This window comes from Hypomesus transpacificus, chromosome 19, assembly GCF_021917145.1.
Source record: "Hypomesus transpacificus isolate Combined female chromosome 19, fHypTra1, whole genome shotgun sequence".
In the NCBI taxonomy this organism is placed as follows: domain Eukaryota; kingdom Metazoa; phylum Chordata; class Actinopteri; order Osmeriformes; family Osmeridae; genus Hypomesus; species Hypomesus transpacificus.
This window is the reverse complement of record NC_061078.1, coordinates 4,419,995-4,445,516: the sequence shown is the minus strand read 5'-3', so window position 1 is coordinate 4,445,516 and position 25,522 is coordinate 4,419,995. Positions and strand designations below refer to the sequence as shown.

Sequence of the window (25,522 nt, the reverse complement as noted above, 5' to 3'; positions counted from 1 at the left end):
CTATGTAGCTGCACTTATTGGGTGTTGAGGCTGAATTGGTTGGGTGGGTTTGTGGGAAGGAGGAGTGGGTGAGGGGTAGGGGGAGGTGAACCAGGTCCAGCGTGGTCCCTACCTGCCTCACCCATGTTTCCAGCCTACCTCAATCATGTTCTCCATGAGATACACCAGCGCCAGCCTGTAAACAGACCCGTTTTTGCTGTCCTTAGATTAGGGACAGCAATAGCAACAAAGGGCCATTCTCGTCAACCAGAGACTATTTATTTAAAAGAATGCCTAGATCCTCCTTTTATATCTGTCTGATCTAAAGGTCCCTCTTAAAAGAAAAAGAGCAAACGATAAACATTTGACATTTGTCGTCTGCACAATCTTAAAATGCTTTGAAAGAAATCTGCAAATTACTGCAGCTTTGGATGAAAGGGAAAACAACGGGTTTAGATTGATCCCAGATGGATACATGCTGCGTGTGTGTGCGTGTGTGTGTGTGTGTGCGTGCGTGCGTGCGTGCGAGCGAGCGAGCGAGCGAGCGAGCGAGCGAGAGAGAGAGAGAGAGAGAGAGAGAGAGAGAGAGAGAGAGAGACTTTTATGGCATCATTATTGGATTTTTGAATATTTTGTGCTTTCTGGAATACCTCCCTGTTCTGACCTTTAGCACTAACCCTAACGCATGGCATGCAAGTTTGGCTCACTTTGGGGATAAAAAAGAGGAACGTTTTCGTCATGGTCCCAATTAAAAGTCCGGACTTTCGGGGACAGAAGAACAGAGGTTCTTCAGAAGCAGGAGAAACCTTCTCAAAGAAAGTGGGCTTGAAGATGAATAAGAGGGAGCTCCAAAAAGTTGCATTGGTTTTAGTGGATCATTGGGCCTCTTTCTTTTTGCAACATCAAAGGCAGCTGTGCTGCTTTGATGTGGCAGCATGCTGTTTAAGGTACAGCATGAATGGAGAGATGTCAAGCTGCAAGGTGCCTCTGTAGTTTACGTTGAGTGCTGCGGAGTGCTGCAGATGAAAGGAGCAAACAGAGTTTGATAATGAATGTCCAACAAGTAGGACCCATCTCAGACAGCACGCGCCCAGCAGGGGCCCTGCGCTAACCTTGAGCGGAGCACCCCAAAACCCCAGGCAGGCGCTGGAGACTGGGCTTCTTCGACTTTGCTACCCCCCCCCCCCCCCCCCCCCCCCCCACCCCTCGGAACAAAAAAGATGACTCTCAGATGTAAGCTTTAATCTTCCTGTCAATTAAATCCTGATTGGCACACACACCCACGCACACGCACATGCACACTACCACTACCACACACAGTTACCTTTGAGTTCTTTCCGGTTCTTTCCGGTTCCTCTTTTAAGTGCCTCATCCCCCGCTAGCCTCGGAAAGACCTCTCTAATTGGTCACTCTTATCAACATGTATCAATAAAAGACTGCAAACCACTTTGCACATTTTTTGCATATTTTACATTACATAGTTCTGATTCCAAGGATCTCCCCTTATTTTATACAGGGATGATGCACTTGGTAGGTTTTAGACTACATTCCTGTAGATGACCTATGGGTGCGCTGTTTGACCGAGACAAACATTACGATAAGACATTATTTGGAGAAGCAGCAATTTAAGGCTGGTCCCTGGATTAGAAGTGTGTGGCCTGTGACTTTGTGACTGTAAGTGACTGCTTTTAAAAAAGTAGAATGCCCTGTAATGGACCACACATTTTTTGATCTATCATACTTTGTCTGGGCCAGTAATTCCCTTTCCTCATTTCAACAGCTGAATCTCTTCAAGGCAACTCAAGTCAAACATGAATGTGCGCATAGATAGGCTTGTTATTGGCCCAGCGTAATCTGGATGAGGTGTCTTGTCTGTGTTGAGCTCACCACACGTGAACACACAGAGCACCTGGCTCGTTGTTGAGCTCACCACATGTGGTTTGGATATCTTTGAGAGTAAGAATTTGCGATGATGAAATGGCTGTGTAGAGCCAGGTTATTCATTGCTGTCAGCCAGGAGGACCTGTACTGATTCACGTTATTCATTGCCATCAGGTTGAGGTGGCTGCGTGGAACAAAGATATTTACTGCCCTCCAGCAGCTTTAGTACAGCGCAAGGGATCCGAATCGAATCCATATGGAGTAAGACTTAAATGTTCAAGAAACCCCATGTTGATTAATATTTCCGCCATGTTGGGATTTGGCCCTGGGTATTGTGAAAAAATGAACAGTATCTCTGTCTGACATTCTATCCTCTATTGGTCTCCCTCCTATTTCTCAGGGTGATTTGAAGGACTGTAGTATCTGAGAGATCTTTTTCATTCCAGTTACAACATTGTGGACTAGATTCAATAATCTTTTATTGGAGTAGGATATATCCATCATTTACATTTAGTCATTTAGCAGACGCTCTTATCCAGAGTGACTTATAGTACAGGGACATTCACCCAGTGGTAAGTAGGGTAAAGTGCCTTGCCCAAGGACACAACGTCATATTTGGCATGGCCAGGAATCAAACCGGTAACCTTCAGAGTAATAGCCCGATTCCCTAACCGCTCAGCCATCTGACATCAGTGGTGGATAGATGCTCCATAAACTAACTGGTGATGGAGGAGTCAGATTTACACTGTTCAAAAGGTGTATAATGAAACCCATGCCCCTGCAGTGTTCTCGATGGTTAAAGAGAATATGTGACAAATATGTGTGACACTGAATTAATCCTCCCCGTGGTAGGTCTGCCTGCATGGCAGATTTGGAAGGAAACCAAATTTAGAAAAGTTGTTCTCCAGTCCATCTTTTATTAGGCTACTCCTTCCTTGAAGATTTCCTCCCACAGACTATTATAAAAAGAGAAACAATGTACCAATCATGGCGCACAGGAGGAAACAATAATGTAATAATAATAAAACAACAGACAGTCCAAAAATCTGTTTCTTATTTATTTATTAGTTGTATTTTATTTGTCAGATCAAAGTTAGTATGAAGGGTGGATGGAAATCACAATACGCTGTATTTTCCAGTGTTTTTATGAGCTCCTTCAAGATTACATCAGAAACGCAGCATGGTGGCTACACACTTTCAAGAGCTATAAACTATTATTTTGTCCTGTTTCTCACACCTCAGCTGAATACTGTTTGTAGAATTAAGATTTTTACCATGGACAGCCTACTCTGTTTATTTTTAGCAAATTAATTCAAACACATTAGCTACGAGACTGAATCGTGGAATCGTGTTCAGACATCAAAGACGTCCCAATTAGTCCACTGACAATTAACTGTCCAAATGTCTTGGAAAGTGATCACGGAGAACCCTGTGGAGATGATACGTGGAGGAATAAACATCATCCCCATTTCTGAAAGGATTGCTTTAGTGCTTGAGTTCTGTAAAACGTTTGAAGCGTATAGTTAATGGCAAGTGACTGATAAGGAAGATATTCTGTCAGGGGAATCTTCACGGAGTATCAGACAGAAAAGCATGGTCCATCGCTTATCACCAGTCAACTTGTTTTACACCATGGTTCCCTCAAGTGGCTGCATTATGCTACTGCAACCATACTGAACCATAGTTAGAACATGCATCCTCAAACTAAATATTTGATGTTACTTCACCAAGCAGTCTAATCTAATCTTCATACAACAAAACATGATTTAGGCTACATAAACTGACCTGTATAGGCTTGTTCTTGTCTGCTGGTTTCGTAAGTCTATGGATAACAATGTTCACTAACGGATGCTTTCACAGCAATGTGATGAAAGTGAAATATTAATCTACAGATTAATTAAACAGTAGCAATTTTACCATGCAATTATTGGGAAGGCAGTCGACTCACTGACTGATTTTTATTGTAAGATTCACCATGGGTAGGCTAAATACGGAATCTAAATACGGAATATATGAATATACGTGTAATGTTCAACCCGCCCCATCATGTAATCTTCCAAGGAATTAAACCGTGTCGTAAATATAGGCACTGAGGTAAAGTTAGTTTCATTTTCGACTTTCAACATTAGTCTCACATTAGGAAGACGCTCCTTTGCAGCGTCGCATTAGGGACCGGGTGAAAACTAAACTGTATAATTTAGAAAATGTATGTGTTTCATAATATTTCTATGCATATAAACACTCAAATTTTCACCAGAGTATTCCAACAATGTCTGGTTTACTTCCACACCCTTTACATTTTCAATAACTTTTTAAACCAAATGCAAATATATCGCTAATCTATGAAAATAGCATGAAATCCACGCTAATCTTAATAACCTTTTCAAAATTGTGATAAACATTTTCAAATTGACACCAGATTATTCTAACAATGTCTGGACTACTTCCACACCCTTTACTTTTTCAATCAAACTTTAAAGTAAATGCCAGAAAATCGCTAATTTCTCACAATAACATAAAATCCACGCTAATCTTAATAACCTTTTCAAAATTGTGATAAAAAATCTCAAATTAACACCAGGTTATTCTAATAACTACTTCCACACTCGAAAATGTCATGATATTTTTTAGAGATTAGCCATTTTCTAGCATTGTTTTGAAAACATAATTGAACAAGTAAAGGGCGTGGAAGTAGACCAGACATTATTAAAATAATCTGGTGTCAATTTGAGATTTTTTAAATCACAATTTAGAAAATCCCTGTTGTTTCAAACTACGTGGGCAAATATTTCTTACAAATTTAAAAACATGAAGCTTTCTCTGTTATATCAGAGTGTAGGCGTATCATTCATTACTTGAAAGGAGCACAAGGTATGACAATCCAAACAGAAACTCCTTTACAATTACTTGAATTCTTCAGGTAGAGAAGTAAACCCCTATGACGTAAGACTTCACAAGAATGAGGAAGTCTACAACAAGTAAAACAAGTAAAACAGTGATGCTCACGCTGTGTACGTTTGACAACGTTTCTGTATGAAGTTCTAAGGAAGAGTTCAAAAGAACACCATTGGAGAAATCGACTCATGTAAGTAGTTTTATTCAAAGCCTCAGTATGATAATCAGTTAAATGTAGGGTCGATTGAAATTTGGCAGGATTTAAAGTGGCAGATTGCATGTGGACCTGATGGTCATATTGTATAGGTAAACAGGAGGCTATATAGACAATGGCCTTGCTATGCCTCGATAAGTATTAGATAGCCTACACAGTCTGGACTTGGCAAGAGTGGTGTTTGTCAGTTTGGCGTTATCTTTTCTTATGTTATCTACGATCTGGTTAGGCTGGTTCATGTGGTCATGTTTCCTGTTCTTGTTTTCCGGTTCCTTTTTTTTGTATGTGCACAATCACAGACAATTGATGATATGTATGAATAGATTATCTGTTTTATATTCACAAATTTAGTAATGAATCAAGTTTCTTGACACGTTCTGACAGATGATTTAAGAATTAACTTTGTGACGGTGGCTGCTGTTACATGAAGCCTCGAGTTCAGAAATGAGACTGTGCACGTTGTGTAAAGCTTTGTCCTGATCAGGAACATGAGGAGATATGAGTGCCCAGCAGTTGGTGCTGAGACAGCGAGCAGAGCTGATACAGACCCTGTGCAGTAGTGGGTCTTCTGAGAGCCTGGAGAGTGTGCTGGACCTGCTCTTGGCTACCGGTGTGCTGGTTTGGGAGGACTACCAGACTGCCCGGGTACCTTGCAGAACCCTGTACTCCAACGTCAGAGAACTACTGGACCTGGTCTACACGAAGGGAGAGGAAGCTTGTGCTCTCCTGTTGGCTTCCATCAGACAGGTCCTTCCTGAGGTTCAGAGAGCTGGGCTGTGCTTTGGACACTGTGATTCGGATCTAGAACAGTCTAGGAAGAAACCTGACTCTGTAGCCCAGATCTTCCTGTCAGAGAGGCCGGGTCTTGTAGAGAGACTAAGGGACTGCATTGACGGAGCTCTCCAGGCCCTGCTTGAAGTGGGAAGCTTTACGGTGTGTGATTGTGATGAAGTGCAGCTGCGTGTTCACACCCCATCTCAACGGGTAAGTAGACAGGACGGAGGTGGGGTAAGTCTTTGAAGCAACGCATTATTGGTTATTAATGTGTTTTATCTCGTAGGCAAGGCGGTTGCTTGACCTGGTCAGTTCAAAGGGGGAGCCTGCAGCTCAGGTCCTCCTTCAATACATTCAAAGAGAAGAGAAGCCTCACTCACTAACTAACCAAGAGGAGTGGAAACCTCCCACAGGTACATTACTGCACTCCCCTGAAACGTTCAGTATCAATGTGTGTTGACTTGTACTGGTCACAACCAATCTAAAATACACTACTGTATCCTAAAACGAATCCCAGTTTGTGGTATTGTGTGCATGCTTCCTTACAAACTCTCTTATTTCTTTGTTCTTGTAGTGTGCTTGCAGTACCAGAAAAAGCTACGTAGCTCCGTGTCAGCCCAGTCTCATATTCTCAGCACATACGATGGCACCTGTAGTCTATCCCTGGATGACATTTACACCGAAGGTGATGTGGAGCTGGCTCATGGATGCACTGAGGCTCAGAGGGCGTTGGGCCTCGAGGACATTGTCGGAATGGTGGGAACCTTGAACGAGCATGCAGACACAGTGATGGTGTCTGGGGAGGCAGGCAGTGGGAAGAGCACCCTTCTTCAGAGAATCCATCTGCAGTGGGCAAAGGGAGTTGCTTTGCAGGGATTCCAACTGCTCTTTCCATTCAGCTGTCGCAGACTTAACTCTGAACAAAGGGAACTGTCCCTGAAGGAGCTGCTCTTCCTGCACTGCTGCTGGCCTGACCAGGACCAGGATCTTCTCTTCCGGTTCATCCTGGACCACCCACACTTGATCCTTTTCACGCTGGACGGCCTGGACGAACTCAAACAGAGCTTCTCAGACGAGCGGAGGCATTGCAGCCCAACCCAGTCTGCCCCTGTGCACACCCTTCTTTTCAACCTGCTCCAGGGCACCCTGATGAAGGGGGTACGTAAGGTGGTGACCAGTCGGCCGGAGGCTGTGAGCCCAGCTCTAAAAAGATATCTGAGCAAGGAGGTTCTTCTCAAGGGCTTCTCGCCAGATGGGATTGATGCCTTTGTGAGGAAGCACCATCGAGACCCCACAGTGGCCACCAGGGTCCTTCAGTCGCTAAAGAGCAACTCAACGCTATTGGGTCTCTGCCATAAACCTGTCTTCTGTTGGATTGTCTCCAAGTGCTATAAGGAACTGCTGGGCTGTGGAGGAGGTAGTCCTCAGACCATTACAGATGTTTACCTGATGGTCCTGCAGCACTTTTTCCAGCGCTACCAAACGCAGAACAGATCTTTAGGGGATGCTTGGCTACACAATCACCTGGAGACCATACACCATCTTGGACAGCTAGCCTTAGAGGGCATTGAGACCTCCTGTTATGTGTTCTCGGGAACAGAGCTGGAAAGAGGTGGGGTGACTGAGGAAGACATATCTATGGGCTTCCTAATCCACAGCAAGGACCTCTCCTCTATGAGTTGCAAACACTACGAGTTCCTTCATGTCACCATGCAGTGTTTCTTTGCAGCAGTCTACATTGTTGTCAACAATAATAATGCCTTTACCATCTCAAAGCTCTTTTGGCCCCAGGAAAGACAGCAGCCAGATCTTACTACGGCGTGTCTGCGGCCCTGCTGGGCCTCCACAGGCCAACAAGAGGGAATTTCCGAGGCTACTGTCAAAGCAGACATACCCAACCTTCAGATAACCGCCACCTTTGTGTCAGGGCTTCTTTCTCAACGCCACAGTGGCCTCATGCTGCAATGCTGCCCTTCACCATCTTTGGACAGGAAGTATAGGCAGGTGTTCAAGTGCCTGTCCAGAAGCATGCACAAGCACTTCAAGTCTATCCCCCGTCCAGTGGATGGGGAAAAAAAGAGCATGCACGCCATGCCAAGCTTTGTCTGGCTCATCAAATGCATCTACGAGATGCAGGAAAGAAAGATTGCCAGAGAAACAATGGCGAAACTGGAGGTGGAGCATCTGAAGCTGACCTACTGTAACATTGGACCTGTGGAGTGCACTGCCCTGGCCTATGTGCTCCAGCACCTGAAGAGCCCTGTGGGGCTTCAGTTGGACTATAACTCTGTGGGTGATGTCGGTGTGGAGCAGCTACTTCCTTGCCTCCATGTGTGTGGCTCTCTGTAGTAAGTGACTTACAAAGAAACAGGAAAGCTGTGCTGTGGTATTTCTACATATATTTTATGTAAATGTGTTGAATGGATTACCAAACAGAATCACAAAACACAAGAGTTGCCAACATGCTTCTTGTCTTTCATTTTACACCATTAGTCTCAGAAACAACAACATATCAGATGAAGGAATCCGAAAACTTATCGAGAAGGGTATTCAGTGTGAAAGCTTCCAAAAGATTGCGTAAGTAATCTAAATTATCAATATAATTTACAGATCTTTTATTTAAAATATCCAATTATCAATTGGTTCATAGTGGGATAACATCTTGCATCTCTCAAAAGCCTCTTCAACAACAAGCTTACAGACGACTGCACAAAGCACTTTGCTCAACTCCTTAAGACCAAACAGAATTTCCTCTCCCTCAGGTCAGCACATTGTTTATTGAAAATGGTGATTAAAGCAGACCAACCTATTACTGTCAATCTGACTGTATCTCTGAATCCTTGTAAAAGACTGGGAAATAATAACATCACAGAAGAAGGGGCAAAGCAACTAGCCGAAGGACTGAAGTTCAATCATTCACTGCAGTTTTTAGGGTAAGATTACTTTTGATCTTTCTCACCATTTAGAGAATAATTGAATAACGACTGATGATTTCAAAGACTGATTATGTTGTGCTGTTTACAATTGTTTCTCCATTCCATTATCTATGTGTTCTCAGGCTTTGGGGGAATAAGATTGGGGATGTAGGAGCAGATGCCATTGCCAAAGCCCTAGAGAACAGCAAGACCCTGGTGTGGCTTAGGTAACAAACAACACACTCATTGACACTCAAGTCATGTCCCAGAACTCTGCAACGACAAGTTAATCAGTACCAGTGTAGCGTGTGTCATTTTACATACACTGTAGTCCTCAAAGTACCTAAAAGTAGGCAGGTTAAGGTTGCAGTGATACATTCATAAACTGTTGTCCCCCCTGGCAGCTTGGTAGAGAATGGTGTTGGTAGTGCAGGAGCTCGTGCTCTGGCCCAAGTCATAAAGAAAAGTAAAACATTAAAGGAGATGTGGTGAGTATAGAAAAGAGATTCTTATGTATTCAAAACATTGTTCAATTGATGGTGTACATAGGCTCCCTCCCTAAACACTAAAACAGGATGTTTGATAATTACATATCTTTGCATTTTGTTATTTTCCTCTCACTATGTCAAATCCATTCTTTGTATTTACTCTTTACTCTTATTTCCTCTGTAGGTTAACAAAGAACTGCATCACCAAAACGGGGATAGAATACCTGATTCAAGCTCTTAAAAGCAACAGTAGTGTGGAGGCAGTGTGGTATGTAAATAACAGTGATGATCAAATCATTAATATCTGTATATTTTTTAGTGTACAGATTATTATGGTTTTGTTAAATACATGTGTACATGTAATCTCTGTGAGAATAAGGCCAGTGAGTAAACTGTGTGTGAATTCAACTGATTGTTTCCTCTGTCAGGTTGAAAGGTAACGAGCTGAGTCCAAAGGAGGTTGAGGAGTTGACTCTCAGAGAATCCCGACTAACGTTCTGATTAGTTACATTAAATCCAGTAGATTAAGTGGCCCAGAGAACAGTGTTTGAACAAAATATTGGTGCCTGCCATTTATTAAACTTTTTGTAACATAACAATATTTCAAAATGTTTCTTGGCTTTTCAAAAATGTGTATTTGTTTTATGTGCGTAAAAAGTGACTCAGATTTTGTGTTTGGCCTAAACTAAAGACAAAGTTTAGAGTAGCCTACATCCTGTGTTGGTTCATTGTTACAATGAAGAATGCAAAAGTGTAATAAAATCTATAAATATGCTATTCTGCTCTACACCTGTGCCTTATGTATACTGCAACACCACACTAAACCTATAAAAGCTTTCATGATAGGTTTACCAAGGGGACATTTTATAAAAATAGTTTGTAGCCTACATAATTTGCAATATGCATCATGCTTTTGCTCAAAAGCCCAATCGCAGTTGTGGCTACATCTCAATCTAACTCTTGGGAAAACCCCAGGGGGTGGGACTTACCCAGTGACAAGAGGCGTAACCTATTACCTCCTGAAATAACAATTATTGACCAATGAGTCACGATTGAGGAAACGTAAACGAACAGAGTAAAGTTTGGTTGGGCCAGTGGTCCTGTAAATAATTTCGGTTCCTTTTTATCTACATCATGGTTTTGTTAATATGTCACTTAAATTGGTTGATATATAAGTACGTATTGCTGTAATGTATTCCCAGTTAGAACGGTTAAACTAGCTAGGTGGTTGGCTACATTTAATGCCGTAGAGCTTTCTAGTGCTGTCTTGCTAGCTAGCTAACGCGGCGTTAGCTTTTTTCGAGGTTGACAGTTCTGGCTTTGACAGCTAGTGAGCTAGCATCTTGCCTAGCTAGTTAGGTAACGTTGTCCACGGCTAGCCACACTAGCGAGCTTTCAGCACATTGGTTGATACTCAATTGAAATGAACACGTGAAAATTATAAATCCCTGGACTGAAATAACAAATTATCGATATAAGGTAAGGAAATATAGCTTAACACTAAACATTTTCGATTGCGTGTTTTTCCTCCTGGTGGTAGTAAGACATGGTCTTAAGCATTGCTCCAAGCCTAAGTGATGCTATCGAGATAGCAACTAGCTAATTTTGACTAAAAAGCTAATGTTGGTCAATGAAAGGGCGTTACGGTCGTTAGCTAATATAGTCTTACTGTTTATGATTATACACTCAGCATTCATATTTCCATAAATAATGTTACGTGCTGGGAAGTGACACATTCAACTTAATCCTAGAATCTAGAATCACTGCCAGCTGACTGCCTAGTTTGTGTAATGATGTCACTGATGGGTATTGAAACGTCTGCTGAACATGAGATTGCTAACCTATAGGACATCCCTTGTCTTTGAAAACAATCAAAACCATAGCTGTCGTCATAGCTAAATGAATCTTTACTCTTACACAGTGCTTTAAGATCGAAAGTGGATGTACAGTAGCTTGGGAAATGTATTTTAGCTCTCTACCTAGAAAGCTGTTTCATTTTCAGTCTCACTGTTTTTCAGTGTTGTCTTATCGATTATGTCCTGTGTGTTCCTGTTGTAATGACAAATGCAGTGCTTAGGGCATCAATGAGTCTCTAGCTAGTAGTAGCCAAGCCTACTGTTTACACAAAACGAACAACGTCAATCTTGTGGCTGGATGAGGAGTCGGAAATACGTATAGCTCCTTCATATTTAGTTGACCCTGTTCCTGTCTAATACCAGGAAGGAATTGCGTATTTTGAATTCCCACATAGCTCTCTTCTTCTTCAGACTATTTGTCTATCCATCACCAATGTTTAAAATCAAATGTGAGTCATGTCTGTCCAGTGTGTTTGAATAATTGCTTGCTCAGAATATTTAGGGGATCATATTTTTTCCTCAAATTGGTTTGCAATATTGGCGTGGCTAATTCTTGTATTATAATGTTTCCCCCTGAGGTGGTGCGTTGTGTGCAATATGTCAGTGTCATTTTCTTACCATACAAGGGCTACTTTCAAATCAGTGGAAGTCTGATCAGTGATTTTGATTTCAATCTTGACTTGTGGTGTTTTGTCTCTACGTATTACATCAAACTGCATTTTTTTTGTCTTTTGATGAAACAGCTTGGAGGTTTGTATTGAAAAATCTAATTGACAGAATTTTTATTTCAGATACGCAGACACACAGGTACAGCTTGGGTTTATGTGGGAGTGGTGTGGAACATGCAAGCAGCCAGTTGAGAGATCATGAGGGAACTCCAGGCCAGGATCCCGTGAGCGTACCCCTCAACTTGCTTTGCGTGACCTGCCTTCCCCACTGGAGTTTCTCAGCCTTGCTATGCCCCATCTCCAGCCATGAGCTCTGCCCTGTGGAGCCAGGAGAAACCCAGCGGGGGCTTCAGGGAGGACTGGCGCTTCTACATGGTAGTGAAGGAATGTACAGTGGAGAAACCTGCCCAGAAGACCCTGAGGATCCCCCGTGGCAGCCTGGGCCAGTCCTGCCAGGAGCGCAACAGCCTGGGCCGCACACTGCCCCCCAGCAAGGGCAAGAGGAGTCTGCGAATCCTGGACCAGACCAATGTGGTGCTGAGCCTAGACGAGAGGGACTTGCTGGAGCTGGATGAGAAGCTAGTCGAGCTGCTATTCCCCATCACCAACTGTGAGGAGCGCTACGCTCTGCTCTGCAACAAGTCCCGCCTGGAGCGCGCCCGTGACATCGACTGTGGGTCCAAGGTGCGTGTGCAGCTCCGCTCGGGGGATGAGTCTCTGCCAGGGGTGGTCCGCTTCAAGGGCTCGCTCCTGCCCGACCGGGCACTCTCTGGAATCTGGTTCGGCGTGGAATTGTTGGTGAGAACTCGCGAGTCATCTTTACCACCGTAACCTTTTGTTTAGTTTCCCATTACCATGCCCATATATGTGTTAACAGCGTCAGCTAGACAGTCCTTTGCGATGGTCTTTATCGTTGGAAAACTTGTGAATTTAGTATTTCTTGCAAGACATTGTGCAGTGAAGTAGAGAGCTACAAAGGGCTGTTGAGGAGAGCACAATGTTGTACTTATTCCTTGGAGTCCAGTTGTAGGCTGTAGGAGTGGGTGAAGGAGGACAAGCAGCCTGACCCCTGTGCAGTGGAAAGTGTCTCGCACATTCATGTGCTTCAGATCAACACCCCGATTAAACCAAATGCCTCTTATCAAATTCAGATTACTCAATACACCTTCATATCGTCTGGCTGTTCCCCATCTTATGTTTCTCAGTGCCCGGGGTTTTGGCTTGATTACAATCGTTATTTAGAGTTACGCAGAAACACTGCCATGAAACATTTGGAGCAAGCTCTTTGGGCCCTCCGCAGTAATCGATCACCACCCCTCTCCCCCAGCTGTGTGATGTTGACTTCCCTCTCCTGTAGAGTGCTGAGCTGGCAGGTTGAGCTTAGCTGTAGCGTCCTCTCCCTCTGTTATGACAATCTCCCTCCCCATCTGCTAGGAGGAGGGCCGGGGCCAGGGCTTCACAGAGGGCTCCTACCAGGGGCGGCAGCTGTTCCGCTGCGAGGACGAGTGTGGCGTGTTTGTGGCCCTGGACAAGCTGGAGCTGTGGGAGGACGAGGAAGAAGGCGAGCTGGAGGTGGACCACGTGACGTTAGTAGAAGAGGAGCAGGACTTCCCCCCTCTAGAGATTAACTCCAGGGTGCTGGTACAGACCAGGGAGGGGCCCGAGAGGGGAACCATCATCTTCTGTGACCTGCTGCCTGGCAATGAGAGCCTGGGATACTACGTTGGAGTTGATATGGTAAGACAATGCCAACCCCCCCCGGTACACACACACACACACACATTCTCTTCAGTCTGTTGCTGGAGCATTATGGAGTTAAAAATCTGTGATGACATGCTACCTTAGTTATGGTAACACATGTAATGTTTGCCATATGCAATGATAATGGAATAGGAATGATAGAAGACATTAAATAAATTCTGCTCTGCCTTTATTTTAAGTTAAATTATAGTTTAAACAGGGTTAGAAATAGTTTGTATAAGTAAGTGCATGTACAAGACAGCTGGGTTAGGATGATTGATGTGTTTACTCGGTGTCAGGTGTTTATATCCTTGTTTACTGTTGCTATTGGAATCAGATGGCAGTTGGACAAAGATATTTAAACTTCGAAGCGAGGCATTTGACTAGCCAGCCGCCCACTTACTTAGTCCAGACCACTTGCACAAAGGCCAGTAGTCAGTCACGCGGAGGAGTGAGGTAGATACCCAGGCTTGCTGTATGACCAACAGCATGGCATGGGGCCAGCAGCAGGCAGCTGAGGAGAGCCCACTGGTCAGATCACCTCCTCTTTACAACCAGCCAGCCTTCCAGCCCCCTCCCCCGAGCACAGAGCATCAACAACACTCTTCGTCCATCCTGCTGAGATTAGCCTGGTGTAGCGGGGACTTTGACCCCGTGGGGAAATAAGCCACTTTGGAGTGTTTTCGACCTACGGTAGGGGAGGGGAGAGAGGGTGCTGCTGGGGAGTGCGAAGGCAGGCCCATCATCAGGGTGGAGATGAGCTGTGGTATAATAACTGTGCTGGGACCAGAAGTACCAGTTTGGGGAGATGAGGAACGCCCGCGGGGGTAATAAGGTGCCGCTCTCTTCCGCTCTTCCAGGACAATCCCATCGGGGACTGGGATGGTGTTTTCGATGGGAAGCTCCTGTGTAATTTTGCTAGCTTGGAGCACACTCGCCTCGTACCCATCTGTGACGTAATGCCAGGTGAGTCCGGCCGTATTTCTGAACCGTTTACATTTTTTCGGGGGGGAAATTCCTAGAATCAAATACTGATATGCGGTATTGGTATTTTGTTCTGTTTTTGGAGCCATATTCAGGGAGTCTAGCCGTATGAGCAGTGGGCGTTAAGCTGGGGCTCTCTGTGTGTCCTCTGTTTGTGGTCCACTGCTAGGACTCACAGAGGCTCTTTTGTGTAATGGCCTGCCTTGTGTTTGAAAGTCAAGTGAGATGCTCAGCCTCTTTGTTCTCGCCATTGGCTTATTGATTTGTTTATGTGTGCTGCCCGCTTGCTTGTGCTCCCCACCAACTAGATTTCTCTAGATGCTTCTGCTTGGATGCACTCGAAATGTATGGGGGGGTCGCTAATGCATTCTCTTCTTTTATAGCCTCTTTGGTCTTTCAAACCTGAGAACTTACGTTTATTCTGTGTTCTTTTCGTTTCTGGAAAGGTATTGCGCCGTTGACAGTTTACAGTGTATTGTGTGACCCAAGTGTTTTCACTTACTTGGTTCCGACAGTAGCACATTTAGAAAGTTCTACAGTACCTGCCCTCACACACTAGAGTAATTAACGTTGATTCAATGCCCTCCGAAAAGTCTCCAGATTTAGCTTTCATTCCATACCCTGCATTGATACAGCAACAGTGCTTGATGTGGATGCTAACAGTAGCTAACAATGTGTCCTGGTGGGGATTGTTATGCCTCTAATTGTGAGTGTATCTCTGGGCTGTGCAGAATACGCCATGCAGGACCAAAGGCTGCAAAAGCACAGTTTTGCCCCCAGAGGCAGCGGCAGTGACAAGTCTTCCTCTGGCCAAAGCAAACCAAAGAGCAAAGGTACTGCTGTGCTGCCTGCTGTCACCCAATCAGCCTAACCCCAACAGTAATAACTGCAGTTGATGTGAATTACTAGCCATAGCTGCTGCTGGACAAAAGATGGGACCAATACAGAGGGGGTGTTATGTTGACTGTGTATTGGAAATGCTCAACAACAAAAAAATGGTGATAGAAACGACAGTGATTGGGGGGGAAAATAGGTGAAGGTGTTGTGTGGAGAGGCAAACGTGTGGCTTGAGAAATATTGATTTGAGCTTCTTGCATGGTTCGGTAAGTGGGCCTCGTCCATTCTCTCTCTCATCTGCACTGCTTTGACAGAGGAAAACATCCACGCACACACAGAGCTCTCACTCTGTCCTCCCTCTCACACACAGAGAGCTGTCTCTGTTCTCTCTCTTTTTCTCTCTCACACACACACACACACACACACACACACACCTGCTTATTTCCCTCTTTCCCCATCTGACTTGTGTTATTTACAGGCCTAGGTCATCAGTGTGGGAGTAGAAGCAAGTCTGAGTTTTATTATACTTTAAATGGCAGCTCTGTTGATCCCCCAGCGCAGTCCAAATCCAAAAGCACATGGTACATTGATGAAGGTAAAAGACAAACAGGAAGCAATCACCACAGTCTTACCAGCAAGGTCCTGTCTCAGTTTTCTGTTCTCCAGCCCTTGCTTCAGGAGATTTATAATGTTTGAAGTTTCTTGTTGTAGATTAGTACCAGCACTGATTCAACAATCAGTAATCAGAGCATGTTCAGTTAAACAAGTGGGAGTCTACTATTAATAACTAAAGCCATGACAATCCTAGAGCTAGGTTTTAACTAGGTTTGAAAGGATGAAAAGTAAACTCTAATAATGAGCAGTACCTTGCTACCGAGACCCTACATTCAGTCCTGTTTCATTCCCATTCAACGTGCAAGTCCTCCTGCATGGCATCATAGTTTTGTGATACAGTCTTCACAGAAACACTAAAGGCTTTTAATGATCCTTTAAATCAAGTGTCCCATACCTCCCAGAATACATTTATTCGGGGTCAGAGAGGAAGCAATGCATTACAAGTTATAACTCCTATGCATATATCCAGTCCTATGAGCTTATTAAAAGCCTTTAGCCCTGAGCTGTTATGGAGGAGGTGTGTCTTCATTGTCCTGGGTGATATGTCGATGGGACAGGTATGTAGATGAGGGGTAGATTTTCGGTTCTCTCCATCTGTGATCGTCATCACAAACACCAACATGAATCAGTCACATTGAATGTGGTCAATACCAAGGGTTTTATCATATCAATGTAGTTGAATCATCATATAATTAGAAATATTTATTTAAAAAAATGTTCTCTTCTTTTTCATAGATTGAGCCTTATCTCGGGTTAGGTTTAGACTAGTTCTGGAGATGGTCTTGAAAGGCGATCCTGTCAAGGTGTTGTCCTGGTGTTCTCCACTCTTGTCTCAGAACCCCCCCCATCCCCTTTCACCATGCTCCACTTCCTGCCACCCTGCCTACCTTGTTCACGTACTGTGTTTCTTCTTCTACATTGGTGTCTGAACACCCCATCTTGGTTACAGCTTCCAACATGCCTGCACAGTATGTATGAATGTGGAGTTAGGCTATGTATTAGGCTATTTATTTTCCTAAAAAAACTAAAAACGACACAAAACCTAATGGTTTAAGGGGATATTCTCTTTTGGGATGTCAATTTAAATGCAAATACTAACAGGTTCTAAACGTGTCATAACTCCACATACATGCTGTCTGTGAGTATAACATCTGAAGAAGTGAGAGATGATTTTTGGTCTGTTTTTCTCCCTCAGTCGGGGAGGACCCTGCCAAGTCTCTCACGGACACGCCCCCTGACTTTAACCAAGCCTCGCCCCCCAGGGCCCCGCCCTCCACCTCCTTGTCCAATGACAACAAGTTCCACTCACTGCCCTTCAGCCTGAGCCGCAAGACGGGGCCCAATGGTAGCATGAGTCACGGGCCGCTCTCTCTCTCCGTCCAATCGGTGATGGGAGAGCAGCCAGAGCCCTCTCCTCCTCCCCCTTCGTCCCCGCGGCCTCCCAGCCCCCCACGTGGGGTGCCAGGGCTGGAGGTGGGCTCCCTGGTGGAGGTGAAGGAGAACCCTCCCCTGTGTGGGGTCATCCGCTGGGTGGGCCTGCCCCCGGGTCTGCTGGAGCCTCTGGCTGGCCTGGAGCTGGTGAGTCCTCTCTGGAACAGAGCTGGAGGGATCCACTCTGGATCAACTGCCACCTGGCACATTTGTTTAATTGTTGCCTCGTCGGAAGCACACACAGAATTGAGTTCCTTGTTTGTTGCACTGTCAGTGTAGAAGGTGACTACAGTGTTGATCACAACGGCCATAACTTGTGTTCTTCCAGGAGGAAGAGTGTGTAGGCTGTACGGATGGTACCTTCAAGGGAACACGCTACTTCAGCTGCCCACCCAAGAAGGCCCTGTTTGTGAAGCTCAAGTGCTGCCGGCCTGACTCCCGCTTTCCCTCCCTGCCCCATTCCTCCAACCCCATAGAACGCTGCAACTCCATAGGTCAGTACCTGGCGTCAGTAAGCTCAGTGACCAATACGAGTTGAGTATTTGGGAGTATGAAATCCTTCAGCGCTCAACTGGAATTGTGTGTAACTTTTGTTTGTGTGTGTGTAGCGTTTGGCGGCTACCTGAGTGAAGTGGTGCATGAGAACACGCCTCCACGCACTGAGAATGATGGTCTGGACGTCATGGTGGGCAAGAAGAAAGGAATCCAAGGCCACTACAACTCCTGCTACCTGGACTCAACCCTCTTCTGGTGAGAACACGCCAGAGAACAGATCACTTATTTAGTTTTTAACAGTTAATGTTCCATCAGAATGTCTCAAGTAGTCCAGGTAGAAGCAAGCAGAGTGACTTTGTTAGTTGTCATTGCTCATTGGTGACTGTCTGTGTTTCTGTCTCCCTTCTCTGTCTCTCGCCGCACCCTTCAGTCTGTTCTCCTTCAGCTCGGTCCTCGACACAGTCCTCCTGAGACCCAAGTCCAAGACTGATGTGGAGTACTACAGAGAGACCCAGGAGCTACTACGCACAGAAATAGTCAACCCCCTTCGCATGTACGTGTGTGGAAGTGTGAACGTGTGTGTGTGTGTGGGGGGGGGGGGGTGGTGGTGTTGTGAGACGATAATCTCTACATACTGTAGCCTCACCCATCCTCTTGCTCGTGCATGAATAGCATTCTTCCCCACCCCCTGCCTTTCAGACACGGTTATGTGTGTGCTACTAAAGTGATGAAACTGAGGCGGATCCTGGAGAAGGTGGAGGCTGCCTCAGGCTTCACCTCGGAGGAAAAAGGTATGTGGGCCTGCTTCTGACAGAGGGAGGACCTGATACATGCTGTAAATACCTCGCTGACTAACATACGGTTCTATCGTTGCGGTTGCAGACCCAGAGGAGTTTCTCAACATCCTGTTCCACCACATACTGAGGGTAGACCCCTTACTCAAGCTGAGGTCAGTCCCACATTCTCATCATCATCAGTCTTGGGTGTTTCCGTCAATGGAGTTCCCTGATCTAGGGGTTGCTGTCTGGGGTGTATTTGTGCAATCACACACGTCTCCACCAAGCCTGCCGTGACGAGTGCTGTCTGTGGTGTTCAGGTCGGCAGGGCAGAAGGTCCAAGACTGCTACTTCTACCAGATCTTCATGGATAAAAAGGACAAAGTGGGCGTTCCCACCAGCCAGCAGCTCATAGAGTGGTCTTTCATCAACAGTGACCTCAAGTTTGCTGAGGTAACCTGACCTGTCTGTCATATATACACATAGACACATACACATTTTTTGTTTACTGGTTCCACACAAAAACGACAGACACTTGTTGGACCGTGGTATCTCAAGATAGTGCCTTTACATCTCTTTTGGTCATTAGTCTGCGAAATGATGTATGTAGACGTATATGACAGCGTGTGTGCGCTTGTTCTGCCTGTGTGCGTCTCCCAGGCGCCCTCCTGCCTCATCATCCAAATGCCTCGCTTCGGCAAGGACTTCAAGATGTTCAACAAGATCTTCCCCTCTCTCGAGCTCGACATCACAGACCTGTTGGAAGACAGTGAGTAGTATGAGACATGGTCATCCAGTTTCTGCCTCCGAGTACAGGGGGAGTCCCGGACCCTTAGCCCTGTGTGTTGTGTCCAGCTCCCAGGGAGTGTCGGATCTGCGGGGGCCTGGCGCTGTACGAGTGCAGGGAGTGCTACGAGGACGGAGACATCACGGCGGGGAAGATCAAACAGTTCTGTGAAAAGTGCAATACTCAAGTAAGATTGAAATGGAAACATTGTATTCAGGAGTGGCTTGCAATGTCGTCGTCCAAGCGTAAAAAAATGTGACAGACATTTCATCCAGACTAGCTTTGAATTCAACCATGGCTCGCAGTTTCAAAGCAGTACCAGTATGTACCGCTTGGTGGCGACAACTCCTAAGAAATAACACATTTTCTTCAAGTTTGTGGAAGTTTGCTAAAGCACTTGGGGGAAAAGTGGATACATTTACAGCATCGCTTGAGAGATATTTTCAATTTCATGTTTAAGTGATTGAAACATTTTGTTTTTGATTACCCGTCGTACACAGACATAACGTTTAATTGAACAATACAACAGAAGTCCAAAACAACCATCCTGCTTGTGCACATGCATGTGTACGTGGCTCTCACACCGTGTGTGTGTGTCGATCTCAGGTCCACCTCCACCCCAGAAGGAAGGCCCACCGGCACGGCAAGCTGTCCGTGCCCAAGGAGCTGCAGGAGTGCGTGTGGCGCCAGGGCAGCTTCCCTCGCCAGAGGATGGAGCTCTTCGCCGTGCTCTGCATCGAGACCAGCCACTACGTGGCCTTCGTCAAGTACGGCGCCTCCGACTCCTCCTGGCTCTTCTTTGACAGCATGGCCGACCGTGACGGTATGTCAACACGCGCTCGTTTCTACAGGGCAATGCTTTTTCATTAATGTTACATTAACTACCATGCGACTACACAGCAGTGGATACTAACATTGATCTTGTTTTGATGACACAACCTTCAGATGGCATTTGAAAACATCCATTCACATCCCTCCTCCATACTGTGCCTTCTTACAATTCTGTAATGCCTTCCACTAACAATTGCATAGCAAATCCTACCTACAGCGTTTGACTATAGGTATTGCTATGCGGTCACATGTTAGTTTATGTGACCTTAGTGTAAAGTGTTGCCTTCCGTAGTTTTTGATTTGTTTGCTTTGTTAAAGTATCGGTTGTGTGTACAGGCAGACGTGCTCAAATGTGTTGGTACCCCTCAAAATAAAAAATTACATTTTCCTCAGAAATAACTTACAACTGACTAAAGTAATTGGAATCCACCATTGTTTATTATTTATGTAATAGAAATCAGACTGTGCTTTTGATTTTGTTTTCCAACAAAATATTGTAAATAATAAAACAAATGAAAATGACATGGACAGAAATGATGGGACCCTCAAACTAATATTTTGTGGCACGACCTTTAGAGGCAATCACTGCAATCAAACGTTTTGTGTAGCTCTCACTGAGACCTGTGCTCCAGCTGGCTCAGGCCTGATGGGTGTCTTCTCCAGACTGGGCAGTTTCAGCTCTGTCCACAGATGTTCAATAGGATTCAGATCAGGATGCATACAAGGCCACTTCAGATGTCCAATGTTTTGTTCTTATTCATTCTGGGGTACTTTTAGCTGGTGTGATTTGGGTCATTATCCTGTTGGAGGACCCATGAACTGCGACTGAAACAGCTTTCTGACACTGGGCAAATTCCAGTCTGTCTTTTTTATGAGTCCTTCTTCCATGAAGGCCACTTTCACTCAAAAAGTGACGGATGGTGCGATCAGAAACGGACATATCTCCACCTTGGAGTTCAGCTTGTATCTCTTTGGCAATTATCCTACCTAACAAATGTATCCAGGCCATTGTAGAATATCTTTAGTAGCATGAGCAATATTTCATCTCTTTTTCACAGCTTCTTTGATTTATTCTATGACATACCAAAGTCATGCCAGTATACACAATGCATCTGTTTTTAATGTCATCACTTTTCAGGAGGAATGAAACATTATTTCAATTAGCTATTTTTTGAAACTATGTTAAGGTGAAGTCCCACATCTCACATGACCACAATGTAACTTTTAAGTTAAAATAAACAATTTAAAATGTGGATTTGAACCCAGGCTACTGTGGTACTGCCCCAGCATGTCTGAAAGAGCATGCACACTAACCCAGTGAGCTAACACGGGAGCCCTGCTTTCTGCTGGTTTTCTGACACCCCAACTGTTTGATAGTTCAATGTCAAATTTAAATGTTGAGTGGAGATTGTTATGATCCCTGATAGTTCAGTGGTTAAGGATGTGGGCTACTGTGTGAGGGGTCTTGTGTTCAAATATGGTTGAAGGATCTTCTTACAGCTCAATTTCTGTTCTTGGACTTACAATGAATCGAGCTTTTCCCCCCTTCATTGGAATAAAACTTTTTTTTTTTTCAGAATTTCTTAGATTTTAATATTTTTTGGTAATGCGTCGAGTAGATCTTAAATTTCAATCTTGATGGTCTTAAAATCTCTTAAAAAGGTCTTACATTTGACTTACTAAAACCTGCAGGAACCCTGTGTAAGGGTACCAGCAAATTTGAGCACGTCTTATTTCTTGACACTAACAATCATCATTGAATTGGCCTCTGTCTTGAAATAAGGCGTGTACTTGTTCTTTAGTCAGTCGAAGCAGTTATGGATGTTAGACCAGATTCTGCCTCCCATTTAAGCTTTGTCCCTTTCAGTGAAGCTCATGTTCTTGATATGTGTGTGTGTTTGTCCAGGAGGGCAGAACGGCTTCAACATCCCCCAGGTGTCTCCGTGTCCAGAGGTGGGGGCCTACCTGAAGATGACTCCAGAAGAGCTCCACGCTCTCGACCCCAAGAGCATCCAGGGTCAGGCCAGACGCCTGCTGTGCGATGCCTACATGTGCATGTACCAGAGCCCGACCATGAGCTTGTACAAGTAGAGCTCTCCCATCTCCCCACCCTCGGGGGGCCTGGGGGCAGGACACAGATGCACACACGACACACTGGCTGGAGAGAAGAGTCCAGTTGCCCCCCCCCCCCTTCCCTCCCAGCCTTTCCTCATGTCTCAGTCTGCACAAAATGAAGAGACTGTGGATAAGACGAGAGAGAAAAAAAGAAGAAGCCTATTTGCACTGTGCATTTGTTGGAAGTGTTGTGTGTTTTTTTTCTTCATATTTTCTTGCGTGGGGAACAATAAGACTTAACATTTCTCGCTGTCGTAGCCCTTTCTGTGCCTCATAGTTGAGTGGCGACCGTCGGCAGAGCAACGGAAGGCCTGATGAATATTTACTCCCAGTGGAGAGGGAAGGGGGGGGGGTTTTCTTGGCTGACCAAACATGTGCAGTGAAAACAAGACGTGCTAATAGGAGGACCGAGGCCACCTCGTTTACCTACCTGAGGGGGAGTCCTGCTTTTCTTAATCAGTGTAAAAGATGGGAGCTCTCCATAACCAAACCCCAGTGTGGAAACAGTACCGTGCTCCGAACATCCACCAACTGTGTACCATTATCCAGGCTCAACTCGGCCCTCTATGTACCACGCTCCACTGTATCAGTACCATTAGCAACAACAGTACAGTTAATCCACAGTACAGTACTTTATGGTCAGTTAGAATACTTTGATCTGTGTGATCTAGGTTGCGTATGTTTACCCTGTCCAGCCTCTTCGGTGTCTGTACAATGTATATTTTACATATGGATATAAAACAGTCGGTTGTTTCAGAGCACTGAATATCTTTGCAAGGGTTGAGGGGAGGTACTGTTAAGGCCTGTTACTAAATTAACAGTGTGATGTGAAAATTTCAATTGTAAAAGTCTTTGTGGGTAAAAATGAACTAAAACTAAATAATTTTGTACGTTAAACTCTGCCGTCTGCAACCTCCATGCTTTGCAGTTGACAAGAGCTATTGTGACTGCTGAGTGAAACAGTACACGCCCTATTGCCAGTTTCCAAAAACTTTAACTATCATCTCCAACCATGCATCAGCAAATTTTCGATTTGTGACCTGTACTATATTATTTATTATATATTATAATCCATATATTTACAACATGGATTTACTAAATTATCCATATATTTACAAATATGTATTCCCCTTTCTAAAGAAAAAGAAGGAAAAAAAAGTATACATAAGCTTCTGGTACTCGTTATCCTCTCTCACCTTGTATGAGAAGTGAGTTCCTGTGGTACACACTGTCCTATTGATACTACTGAATGTTAATACCAGTGGCAAGCTGGGTGGTGTAGTTTAATCTAACGACATAGGAACAAGAAGGTACAATGCTGGTAACCAGAGGACTACAACCGTCAGCCCCGTCATGATTGTTTTCCCAGGGACCCTTAAAGGGGACATGACTGTGTGTGTGTGTGTGTGCTTGTTTCTGCACTACTGCAGTTCAATGCTTTCGTCACTGAAAAGGACATATTCCACAAGGAGAGAACCTGCAAGTCTTTTGAAATGGAGATGGACATCTGAGCATCTGTACAGTATGAACTATATAACAGATGGAATATTAATGTCAGTGCTGTTCCTGTAAATGTTAACTAAATTAAAACCCATTTTGAAAGGTACTGTATGATGTGTGTGTGTGTGTGTGTGTGTGTGTGTGTGTGTGTGTGTAATAAGCGCTACACTTTGTATGTGTCACCACTGCAGGAGAGCGTGGTCACACCTGTCACTGAGGTGTGTGTCTCATTAGCATGGTGTGTGGTGGGAGCACGCTAGGTGGTGGTTGATCCGTCAGACACACACAGCAGATGGGACTCACTGTCTGTGTCTTCCCATGGGCAATGGCAGAGCCCTGACAGATGGACTCTGGACAGACACGATACATCAGTAACACATACCTACAACTTTCATTTGTATTTATTCTGGGTTCTTCTCGTCTGTAAAACTCGATTTCATTAATCTCAAATCAAAGGCTGAGAAGTCATGGTAGTGAGAGGATTATCAGATTATTATGATACCGTAGATTCTAATTGAGGCCTTTCAAATTGAATTTGTCATAACAAAGGGAAAAAAGATGAACTGGTCAAGAAGATCACAGCTTGTGCCGGATACTCAGCGATTCTTAAGATCATAGTCTGGACCACTTGTGTCATTGTTATTCACCTCTGTGGCCTGTTTGTTTGTATTAAGATCCACAGCCTGGGACCTAATTCCCCGAGACACTCAGCAACAAAGTTACCAGGAGAGATACCAGCTGATATTCTACATTCATGTCCCCCGCAGCATGGTTGTTCCACACCTTACCCCCCATTTAGTTTTCTAGTCAAACTTGCAACCAGCTTAGCAAGCTGACTTCAGAAGTGCCAGATAAGTATTTGTCAACACAACAGCTGGCGCACAATGCCCTCTTGTAGCTTTATGCCACAGCATATGCCAGCCGCTCGTAGTGCGCGATAATTTAGCCGGGACTGGTACTACAGCAGCAGATGGGCTAGAGTATTATTATTCTCACTCCAGCTCAGGGCCCCTGGGGGGAATCGCTAAATAAAATCAAAGCAGATGGACCTCTCTGGGCAGGACTGTGTTTATGATAAACAGCCAGTCCAGTGTCCCTCCAACACCACTGGGGTACCCACACCCCCTCCACCTTCCCCCATCCACACCCCTCCAATGAGCAGAACCAGGAATTACACTATACCACTTCCTGCTCAGGGAATACCACTCACCAACTGGCTGAACCAGGAATTACACTACACCCTAACCTGCTATGGGAATATAATTTGCCAATGGGAAGGACCAGAATTTACACTACCACATCCTGCTCAGGAAATACCATTTGCCATTACGTCTCCATTTAGAAAGTGAATTATCACACAAGAAGGATGGGACAATGCAGCTTGCCTTGGATAAGACAGGGCGCTATTTGTAATTTATTGTAAACTACCTTACTTTAGGTACTGTAGAGATTCCACTGCTACAGGAATGCAGACGCTTGGCTCTGAACCCTGAAGCTGTTTTTCTTCCCATGGGAAAAGACAGCGGTAAAAAAAGAAAACCCATCAGAGAGAGAGAGTCAAGGTAAACGTTTAAGCTCATTCAGACAACAGGAAAACAGTGATTTCCGACACTAAAGATGAAAAGGAGCTGAGAGAGTACAATTTCAAGCCAATCAGTGCTAACCCAATATACCACTTAGGCTGGAGTTTTAACTCCATTGTGATAACGGGCTTTATTTAGTGTCTACAAAGGTCAGATTC

General features: G+C 44.7%; 2 protein-coding genes across 9 annotated transcripts; both read left to right on the top strand.

Moving 5' to 3' along the window:
• The first annotated feature begins 4,803 nt into the window (after positions 1–4,803).
• nod2 (nucleotide-binding oligomerization domain containing 2) lies at positions 4,804–9,923 on the top strand. Of its 5 annotated transcripts, XM_047042489.1 has the most exons (11): positions 4,805–4,945; positions 5,439–5,953; positions 6,030–6,156; positions 6,318–8,091; positions 8,237–8,320; positions 8,422–8,505; positions 8,593–8,676; positions 8,802–8,885; positions 9,063–9,146; positions 9,331–9,414; positions 9,575–9,923. In XM_047042489.1, the coding sequence occupies exons 2-11, from the start codon at positions 5,468–5,470 to the stop codon at positions 9,645–9,647; spliced, it is 2,964 nt and encodes a 987-aa protein (XP_046898445.1). In that variant the 5' UTR covers positions 4,805–4,945; positions 5,439–5,467; the 3' UTR covers positions 9,648–9,923. The 5 variants fall into 5 exon arrangements, with proteins under 5 accessions (XP_046898444.1, XP_046898443.1, XP_046898442.1 ...); XM_047042488.1 differs by lacking the exon at positions 8,422–8,505 and having other exon boundaries at positions 4,804–4,945; positions 8,506–8,676; XM_047042487.1 differs by having other exon boundaries at positions 4,804–4,945; positions 9,331–9,923.
• A 276-nt stretch (positions 9,924–10,199) lies between these two features.
• Positions 10,200–23,178, top strand: cylda (cylindromatosis (turban tumor syndrome), a). 4 transcript variants are annotated; one of them, XM_047041839.1, is made up of 17 exons: positions 10,200–10,625; positions 11,794–12,468; positions 13,105–13,407; positions 14,271–14,376; positions 15,126–15,227; positions 15,710–15,826; positions 17,042–17,424; positions 17,606–17,771; positions 17,886–18,027; positions 18,203–18,325; positions 18,472–18,563; positions 18,655–18,721; positions 18,869–19,001; positions 19,209–19,317; positions 19,404–19,522; positions 19,942–20,158; positions 22,073–23,178. In XM_047041839.1, the coding sequence occupies exons 2-17, from the start codon at positions 11,977–11,979 to the stop codon at positions 22,255–22,257; spliced, it is 2,856 nt and encodes a 951-aa protein (XP_046897795.1). In that variant the 5' UTR covers positions 10,200–10,625; positions 11,794–11,976; the 3' UTR covers positions 22,258–23,178. The 4 variants fall into 4 exon arrangements, with proteins under 4 accessions (XP_046897795.1, XP_046897796.1, XP_046897797.1 ...); XM_047041840.1 differs by lacking the exon at positions 15,126–15,227; XM_047041841.1 differs by lacking the exon at positions 15,710–15,826.
• The last annotated feature ends 2,344 nt before the right edge of the window (positions 23,179–25,522 follow it).

Excerpts from the sequence above, each read along its gene's own strand:
- cylda (XM_047041839.1), top strand. The coding sequence starts at position 11,977 with ATGAGCTCTGCCCTGTGGAGCCAGGAGAAACCCAGCGGGGGCTTCAGG. Across the intron at positions 17,425-17,605 it reads CTCTGGCTGGCCTGGAGCTG|GAGGAAGAGTGTGTAGGCTG; the intron begins GTGAGTCCTCTC and ends GTGTTCTTCCAG. Across the intron at positions 18,326-18,471 it reads ATAGTCAACCCCCTTCGCAT|ACACGGTTATGTGTGTGCTA; the intron begins GTACGTGTGTGG and ends CCTGCCTTTCAG.
- nod2 (XM_047042486.1), top strand. The coding sequence starts at position 5,468 with ATGAGTGCCCAGCAGTTGGTGCTGAGACAGCGAGCAGAGCTGATACAG. Across the intron at positions 6,157-6,317 it reads GGAGTGGAAACCTCCCACAG|TGTGCTTGCAGTACCAGAAA; the intron begins GTACATTACTGC and ends TTGTTCTTGTAG. Across the intron at positions 8,321-8,505 it reads GAAAGCTTCCAAAAGATTGC|GTCAGCACATTGTTTATTGA; the intron begins GTAAGTAATCTA and ends CCTCTCCCTCAG.